This window comes from Rhinoderma darwinii, unplaced genomic scaffold (assembly GCF_050947455.1).
Source record: "Rhinoderma darwinii isolate aRhiDar2 unplaced genomic scaffold, aRhiDar2.hap1 Scaffold_619, whole genome shotgun sequence".
Taxonomy (NCBI): Eukaryota; Metazoa; Chordata; class Amphibia; order Anura; family Rhinodermatidae; genus Rhinoderma; species Rhinoderma darwinii.
The window spans coordinates 57146-67492 of record NW_027464175.1 but is presented as its reverse complement, the minus strand read 5'-3'; the positions used below and the strand labels follow the sequence as shown (position 1 = coordinate 67492).

General features: G+C 44.1%; 1 protein-coding gene across 1 annotated transcript; it reads right to left on the bottom strand.

Moving 5' to 3' along the window:
• Positions 1 to 1783: 1783 nt before the first annotated feature.
• Positions 1784 to 3865, bottom strand: LOC142726239 (zymogen granule membrane protein 16-like). The gene is made up of 3 exons (XM_075849005.1): positions 3643 to 3865; positions 3329 to 3461; positions 1784 to 2448 (listed from the first exon to the last, which is right to left on the bottom strand). The coding sequence occupies exons 1-3, from the start codon at positions 3695 to 3697 to the stop codon at positions 2121 to 2123; spliced, it is 516 nt and encodes a 171-aa protein (XP_075705120.1). The 5' UTR covers positions 3698 to 3865; the 3' UTR covers positions 1784 to 2120.
• Between the last annotated feature and the right edge of the window lie 6482 nt (positions 3866 to 10347).

Below are 10347 nucleotides of genomic sequence, written 5' to 3'. Positions count from 1 at the left end.
TGGGGGTCTGCGTTCCGCTGAGGCACCCAAAAAAATATAGCGATAGGGCTCGGAATAAGGGAAAGGTGAGGGTCAGCATAGGGTCAGCTTTCAATAGGGTCAAGAAAGGGCTAGTAATAGGGTAAGGAGATAGGGCAAGCGATAGGGAGGGTGCAGCGGTGGACGTGGTACCTTGGCCTCTGGGGGGGAGCTGGGGGGGGCTTTCCCTTCTCTCTATCTGGTGATGGGCTAGGTAAGCACAGGAAGATTTTTGTTTTGTTTAGGATTGAAATGGCAGGAAAAAGGTTTACAAGCGACCGAACTTGGTGCTTTCGGGTACGGTGTATTTTGTATATGGTTTGGTATTTGGACAAGTTGGTGATGTGTATTGTATTATATTGTAAAAATGTTGTTAGAATAGGGATAGACTTAAGGGGGTTAATAGATAGGTTGGGAGGGGTCGGGGGGGGGGGGGGTGTGCCTGACCCAGCCCCGGACTATGCGGACATGGGAGGACATGGGGCGGGGGGCTGGGCTGGGGTGTTGGGTGTGGTGGTGGGGGCCAGCATCTGGACTATGCGGACGTGAGAGGACATGAGGCGAGATGCTGGCTGGGGTGGTGGAGTTTAGGTAAGAAGGGTAAGGTTAGGGAAAGTCAGGATGTGTATAGTGTGATTAAAAAATATATATATATAAAAAAAAAAAAAAAGGATAAAAAAAAAAAAAAAAAAATTGGGATTAGTATTATTATATTTTGGATTGTTTTTGTTATTATTATTATTTTATTTGTTATTATTATTATTCTTTTATTTGTTATTATTATGGTGTTTGATTATTATCATCATTATTATGTTGTTGTTTTATTATTATTAGCATTATTATTATGTTGTTTCTTTAGGCCCTTGGGTGACGCGGGTCGGGGGATTTTCTGTTGGTACTTTGGATTACGTTTATATGATGTTTGTATATATTCTAGTTATTGTTTAGTTTCGGATGAAGTGTAGATGTAAGTATATAAGAGTGGGGTGTATGTGGCCGGGTCTGGTATCGTTTTCTCTTCTCATATACAGAGATGTATATAAGATAATTTGTTTATAAGAATTGGGTTGTGACTTTTTGGTTATATGGAATTAGTTATGTATTTGTTTTTCAGTTTATGTTTTGTAAATTTATATAAAATAAAGAGATACAGGATAAGTAATGTAATGTATGTACACAGTGACTCCACCAGCAGAATAGTGAGTGCAGCTCTGGAGTATAATACAGGATATAACTCAGGATCAGTACAGGATAAGTAATGTAATGTATGTACACAGTGACTCCACCAGCAGAATAGTGAGTGCAGCTCTGGAGTATAATACAGGATATAACTCAGGATCAGTACAGGATAAGTAATGTAATTTATGTACACAGTGACTCCACCAGCAGAATAGTGAGTGCAGCTCTGGAGTAATACAGGATGTAACTCAGGATCAGTACAGGATAAGTAATGTAATGTATGTACACAGTGACTCCACCAGTAGAATAGTGAGTGCAGCTCTGGAGTATAATACAGGATATAACTCAGGATCTGTACTCGATAAGTAATGTAATGTATGTACACAGTGACCCCACCAGCAGAATAGTGAGTGCAGCTCTGGAGTATAATACAGGATGTAACTCAGGATCTGTACTCGATAAGTAATGTACCATTGATTACTAGTCAGTATGGACACTGTATATATTGTTGTGTGAGTGGTGCAGCGTTATTTCATCACGACTACAACTTTTTATCATGGAAAAATCTTTAATTTATTCAGTGATTATTCTCTAGAGAAGTACAAGGTAAGAACAGCGCCGCCGTGTGGTCACATTTGGTTGTTTCAGTATTATGAGACGCACAATATATAGGATTACACTTTATTTTCTGGTGTCGGCAGCCATTAGTTGTTTGTGCCAATACTGGGACCACACAAGCGATTTTCGATAGGTGTGTGGGGGAAGGGACATGTAAAGTTAATGGACAGGTAGAAACATTGAATAAAGGATCGTTATTTGGGGTAGAAAAGATCTATGAAGCAGTCGGAGTTACGTCGTCATCCATGGGTCAGGGTCAGGGACCCTCTAGATCATTCTTGCTTCCACCACTTTTGGGGTTCCCATCATTTAGTTTCTTTAGTGCAATGGACACAACCTGGACTGACTCCCCAATGGAAACCAATGCTGTGAATAACGGATGAATAGCGACCACTCACATAGCGGAGGACGGTGCCGCCATACAGAGGGAAATCATTGAAACTGGTGCCGGAGGGTTGACCAAATCTAAATATTCTCCAGCGGCTGGTCACAAACATCAGGTCGTTGACGTAGGCGGCCACCTTCCCGGACACCTGAGTGATGTCCTCCCCCGGGTACAGCAAGATCTCATGGAGCGTTCCTACTGAATTCCCATAATAAGGACCCCATGTGCCGCCATACTGGAGCTGGATCCTGGAGAAGACAAAAAACATGACTACAAGAAAGGAAATAGAATAGACGCTCTGCAGGGAAGATGCTCTGCAGAGAGAAGGCGTTATCTGCTACTGAAAAGTAGTTTAATGAACTACAAAATTGAACTTGGTCATTTAAGCAAAACCCCAAACAAAGCTGGAGCCTCCTCTCTTCCTCCTGTGCAGTCACTGTGTGCAGTCTCTTCCTCCTGTGCAGTCTCTTCCTCCTGTGCAGTCTCTTCCTCCTGTGCAGTCTCTTCCTCCTGTGCAGTCTCTTTCAGTTGTTTGTGCTCCAGATGTCTCCTGTCTTCAGTTTATGGGTTAGGGAGTAGCTGTCTGATACCTACCACTGTCAGCCATATTAGCTCTCATGCGGCTGTTTTTTCTGTCACCCGGTCACCCAGAGGCTCCTCCTCCCCTTCCACAGCTCTCCCTGGCAGTCAATGAACCCTCTTATTTGTCTCACTGTGGTGCAATATAAATGATTGATTTTCTGAATCTGTACTGCAGTGTGAATTATAATCCGGTATCAGTGACCAAATGTTTATTTGTCTATCAGGGACGAGACAGCGCAGAGACTTCACCATCAATAACAGTCTATACAGTCCCCGCTGCGTCTTATTCTATCTAGCTGAAAAAACAGGAATGTTGGGAAGTGTCGTTTAATAGAATCAGTGAGAAAGGAAGTAGCTAACTTCTCCTCCGACCTGAATTCACATAAAAAATCAACATGGCTGCAGCCGGAAACAACTGTTACCATTTTATTGTCCAGCAAGAGATCAAACACCTGGAAAAGTTTTTGATCAATCTATGGAAAGTCCGTTTAAGATTTGTCGCCTGCTCTGGGTAGAAAAGACGCAATGACATATAAAGTATCTCACCCTAAGACATGCGCTGGATTCTCCCTCACTCGCAGTCCTGTTATTGGTCCTTTCAGCTGCTCGGAAGAGAAAGAGAATGCTGTGCCCCCTCCTGCCCCGTGCTCCCCCGCGAAGGAAGACAGACGGGACTGCACTATAGGATGTAATGAGAAGAGATAATTCATGGAGAACCCCCTGCAGCGGAGGCCTCGACACATCCAGACATTATACGTATGACGGGATTACACAGGATGAGGGAGATTATATTCTCTGCAGATTAGGAACATAAATGAGAGCAAGAAATGACAGGGAGAAGTGTAATGACTGTCACTCACCACTAGAGGCCACTGAGGAGCCGAGGAGCAGACACAGGCATAGCAGAGTCAGCATTGTGGAGAAAGGTGAGCGCAGCGTAGTCCTGAAGATGTCACGAGTCCTGAAGATGTCACGAGTCCTGAAGATGTCACGAGTCCTGAAGATGTCACGAGTCCTGAAGATGTCACGAGACCTGAAGATGTCACGAGACCTGAAGATGTCACTAGTCCTGAAGATGTCACGAGTCCACAGCTAGGACCTAGGGATGAGAAACATTACTATACACTGAATATTGGACAGTATGGGGCTCAGTGGTTGGCACTTTCGCCTTTTCTGCCACACTCCAAAACACGGCCAATTGGCATCTCCTAAAGTTAGCCGTAATATACATCACTGAGAGTACCCCCATTCATACCCTGATAATGACACCACTGAGAGTACCCCCATTCATACCCTGATAATCACACCACTGAGTACCCCCATGCTTATACTATAAATTATTTAATCATAAAGATTGTACCATCAATGCCAACTGTGCCCTTATGACTTCTGGGCCAGTGTGGCCCCTTATGGCTTGTATCACCCTATATATATATATATATATATATATATATAAACGTCCTCTGTCCAGTCCTACAGGCGGCGGATGAGCCACTTACCTGCTATCAGTCTGTTGTAGGGATGTAGCTATAACTCTCTTTATCTGTATATATAGGATCCTCTGGTGTCCAGGTACCATATGGCGCCCATCATGTAGCGCAGGGCAGTACAGTGACATCACCTTAACCCCATCACTGCCAATTTCTTAAGAATTTCTCCGTGGTATCTGCGTTGTCAGACAGCTGAGCGGCGCCCACAGGGTTATTGTGACCGAGTAATAAAAGGGCGCACCAAGATAAGATGAGCTGTAATTCTGGTCACCTGTGTACACTGCGGGGAGCCTGAACCCTCTGCCCCCCCTCTATTCGGGCACCGAACATGTGGCACCCAGCCTAAGATCAAATATCACTTTATGGCGGCTCATATAATGTATATCAATGACTCCACACAATAGAGCGTATGAGGGAAGAGGAGGCAGTGGTATCAAGGAGAAGAGGGGGCCCAGAGAGAACAGTGCGACTAGAAGTTTAGTATCTTACCCAGAAACCCCCCTACAACATACTCCCCCATAAAGGAAGACGTGCGGAGTGCAGTTTTCTTTCCTACGTTAGCCAGTTCTGCTCCTGACTACTTACCGCAGCTATAGAGTTGTCATTTAGTCACACAGTCACCCAGGTTTTATATAAATGCAAAGTCCCTGCTGTCTCCTCCTCCTCTCAGGTTTCACACCGAATTTAATGCCTGATCTATGGCAGCCTGAGAGGGACAAAACCATCAGGAATGACTAGAGGATCCAGAGGGAAATGTAGTGAAGCCTTCACCCCTGATGTCTATGGATGTACAGCTCATGTCCGCACGGCAGTATATAGACCTGTGTTATAGGGTGGGGGTGAGATTTAGGGGACATTATGATAAGTGTTATTCAGAGTTATGGGGGATGCGCTGGGAGAATAGAATTATTGTACAGACAGAGGGGGAGCGATTATCTCTGCGGGGTCTTTATTCAGATGATGTGGCGCTGTCATCCGCAGGACGAGGCGCGCGCAGCGGTAATTCAGAACTATTACCGTAAGATATTTTATATTATAGTAGGATATTGGATTCTTCATTAAACTTTCCAGTGTCTTTATATAACATTGACTGGAATCCAGAGAGGTACAGAGGAGGCGCTAGAAGGTACTGGACCCCCCTGCCAATGTCTTCGGAGACCCTCCATCCCCGAGTATAAAACTCACAACTGAGGAGAGGAATGAAAAGCCTAAATCAGAAGTCATGTCAGGTTAGAGATAAATATGTAATAATTATGTGGTGTTTTACCAAGTACTGTAATGACCACTATGCACCACTAGAGGCTCCTGTGGAAACCGTGAGCAGGTACATTGTTATATGAGCACTATAGGGGGGTATTATTCAGGCACTGTATGGTACATTATATGAGCACTATAGGGGGGTATTATTCAGGCACTGTATGGTACATTATATGAGCACTATAGGGGGGTATTATTTAGGCACTGTATGGTACATTATATGATTACTATAGGGTGGTATTATTTAGGCACTGTATGGGACGGTTATATGAGCACTACTTGATGGTATTATTCAGGTACTGTATGTATAGAATTATGGAAACAGCATAGCACAGTGATTTACGCTGTCTCCGTAGCTCCCGACCACCTAATATCAGGAAGTGGCTTGGAGGCAGCAGGGGCTGAGCAAGGTAGTAAAGGGTTTAGGGGGCCCCGTTCTGGAGAAAGGTGGGACCCGCATCTATCGGACATATACTGTGGATATGCCATAAATCTCCAAGATGGGAAAACCCCTTTAAGGCGTCTATAGGCAGGAGACGAGCGGCGTGGCATCGGTGTTACATGGGCCGTCGGTCTGTTGGGTCCCGTGCTGGGTGTTCCATGTGTGTCACCTCCTGTTAACCCCTCCTGTGCTGCTCCGGCTGTCCCTTCTTTATGTCAGGTGACAGCTGCCAGGCACAGACTGGTTAATGTCAGCCGGATCCAGGCCGGGGGTGTCGGAGATGAGATATCTATAAGAACACGATTACGACTAATAGCCGGAGATTATAACTGATCTACTATAAACTTTACAGCTTGTTTATGAAAGCGGTTCCTCCCGACTCCGCCATACACACACAGTGGTCATGTCCCAGCGCTCACGTGAAAGAGGGGAAATAAGCGGCTGAAATCCAACATGCCCGATCCTCGCTGTATACGAGGTCCCACATAGTAGACAATGTCAACTATAATTAGTGGCGGAACTGGTCGAGCCGGGACCCCACTATTATTAGGGCCGCTCCAGGCACAAGTCATATCATCACCGCCGCAGGAATCCTCCCGAGTCACACGGTAAAGACATTAGGGAAGTTATGGAGCCGTCTAAGTCGGTATTGTGTAAAAAAAAGGTCGCAATCTGCACAAGATTACAATTTTGCACAAAAAATTATCAACATTTTTATTTTTACGTCGCCTCTCGCACGCAGCTCGATAAATATACTATAACTTATGTCAGAAAACCGGCCTATATTATACTGCAGGACCTGCGCCAGCTCCCGGCAGCCGTAGGTTTGACTCTTTGGCGCTCGACTGGCCAGAGATCGGCACTTCTTACTACAACTTCCTTTAGGTGAAGGCGAATGAAACACCAAATCCCCCCCCCCCCCATTGGGTCTCATCTATCAAAGCTGTGTGACACGAAATCTGTCCCGGTTTCCCATAACAACCAATCACAAAGACCCAATCACAGCGCAGCTTTTATTTTCTAAGAGCATTGGAAGAAACTAAAGCTGCGCTGTGATTGGTTCTTTGTGATTGGTTGCTATGGGAAACAGAGACAGATTTCCTGAATGTCCCAAAATATAAACAATAGATCAAACTAGATCCCTTTATTCTTATTCTGAATGTCCCTTTCATTATCCCTCAGGAAGGAGAACAGATAAGCTTAGATACAGTGTATCAAAAGACAGTATCACACATGATAGGATTAGATACACGGCTCAGCAGACAGTATCACACATGATAGGATTAGATACACAGCTCAGCAGACAGTATCACTCATGATAGGATTAGATACACAGCTCAGCAGACAGTATCACATGATAGGATTAGATACACAGCTCAGACAGTATCACACATGATAGGATTAGATACACGGCTCAGCAGACAGTATCACACATGATAGGATTAGATACAGCGGCTCAGCAGACAGTATCACACATGATAGGATTAGATACACAGCTCAGCAGACAGTATCACATGATAGGATTAGATACACAGCTCAGCAGATAGTATCACACATGATAGGATTAGATACACAGCTTGGCAGGTAGTATCACACATGATAGGATTAGATACACGGCTCAGCAGACAGTATCACACATGATAGGATTAGATACACGGCTCAGCAGGCAGTATCACACATGATAGGATTAGATGCACGGCTCAGCAGGCAGTATCACACATGATAGGATTAGATACACAGCTGAGCAGACAGTATCACACATGATAGGATTAGATACACAGCTCAGCAGACAGTATCACACATGATAGGATTAGATACACAGCTCAGCAGACAGTATGATACATGATAGGACTAGATACACAGCTCAGCAGACAGTATCACACATGATAGGATTAGATACAGTGGCTCAGCAGACAGTATCACACATGATAGGATTAGATACACAGCTCGGCAGACAGTATCACACATGATAGGATTAGATACACAGCTCGGCAGGCAGTATCACACATGATAGGATTAGATACACAGCTCAGCAGACAGTATCACACATGATAGGATTAGATACACAGCTCAGCAGACAGTATCACACATGATAGGATTAGATGCACGGCTCAGCAGACAGTATCACACATGATTAGATTAGATACACAGCTCGGCAGGCAGTATCACACATGATAGGATTAGATGCACGGCTCAGCAGACAGTATCACACATGATAGGATTAGATACACAGCTCAGCAGACAGTATCACACATGATAGGATTAGATACATAGCTCGGCAGACAGTATCACACATGATAGGATTAGATACACAGCTCGGCAGGCAGTATCACACATGATAGGATTAGATGCACGGCTCAGCAGGCAGTATCACACATGATAGGATTAGATACACAGCTCAGCAGACAGTATCACACATGATAGGATTAGATACACAGCTCAGCAGACAGTATCACACATGATAGGATTAGATACACAACTCAGCAGACAGAATCACACATGATAGGATTAGATACACGGCTCAGCAGACAGTATCACACATGATAGGATTAGATACACAGCTCAGCACACAGTATCACACATGATAGGATTAGATGCACAGCTCAGCAGAGAGTATCACACATGATAGGATTAGATACACAGCTCAGCAGACAGTATCACACATGATAGGATTAGATACACGGCGCATCAGACAGTATCACACATGATAGGATTAGATACACGGCTCAGCAGACAGTATCACACATGATAGGATTAGATACACGGCTCAGCAGACAGTATCACACATGATAGGATTAGATACAGCAGCTCAGCAGACAGTATCACACATGATAGGATTAGATACACAGCTCAGCAGACAGTATCACACATGATAGGATTAGATACACGGCTCAGCAGACAGTATCACACATGATAGGATTAGATACAGTGGCTGAGCAGACAGTATCACACATGATAGGATTAGATACACAGCTCAGCAGACAGTATCACACATGATAGGATTAGATACACAGCTCAGCAGACAGTATCACACATGATAGGATTAGATACACAGCTCAGCAGACAGTATCACACATGATAGGATTAGATACACAGCTCAGCAGACAGTATCACACATGATAGGATTAGATACAGCGGCTCAGCAGACAGTATCACACATGATAGGATTAGATACACAGCTCAGCAGACAGTATCACACATGATAGGATTAGATACACAGCTCAGCAGACAGTATCACACATGATAGGATTAGATACACAGCTCAGCAGACAGTATCACACATGATAGGATTAGATACATGGCTCAGCAGACAGTATCACACATGATAGGATTAGATACACAGCTCAGCAGACAGTATCACACATGATAGGATTAGATACAGCGGCTCAGCAGACAGTATCACACATGATAGGATTAGATACACAGCTCAGCAGACAGTATCACACATGATAGGATTAGATACACAGCTCAGCAGACAGTATCACACATGATAGGATTAGATACACAGCTCAGCAGACAGTATCACACATGATAGGATTAGATACACAGCTCAGCAGACAGTATCACACATGATAGGATTAGATACACAGCTCAGCAGACAGTATCACACATGATAGGATTAGATACACAGCTCAGCAGACAGTATCACATGCATTAGATACACAGCTCAGCAGACAGTATCACACATGATAGGAATAGATACAGCGGCTCAGCAGACAGTATCACACATGATAGGATTAGATACACAGCTCAGCAGACAGTATCACACAGGATAGGATTAGATACACAGCTCAGCAGACAGTATCACACATGATAGGATTAGATACACAGCTCAGCAGACAGTATCACATGCATTAGATACACGGCTCAGCAGACAGTATCACACGGATTAGATACACGGCTCAGCAGACAGTATCACACATGATAGGATTAGATACACAGCTCAGCAGACAGTATCACACATGATAGGATTAGATACACAGCTCAGCAGACAGTATCACACATGATAGGATTAGATACACAGCTCAGCAGACAGTATCACACATGATAGAATTAGATACACAGCTCAGCAGACAGTATCACACATGATAGGATTAGATACACAGCTCAGCAGACAGTATCACAGATGATAGGATTAGATACACAGCTCAGCAGACAGTATCACACATGATAGGAATAGATACAGCGGCTCAGCAGACAGTATCACACATGATAGGATTAGATACACAGCTCAGCAGACAGTATCACACAGGATAGGATTAGATACACAGCTCAGCAGACAGTATCACACATGATAGGATTAGATACACAGCTCAGCAGACAGTATCACATGCATTAGATACACGGCTCAGCAGACAGTATCACACGGATTAGAT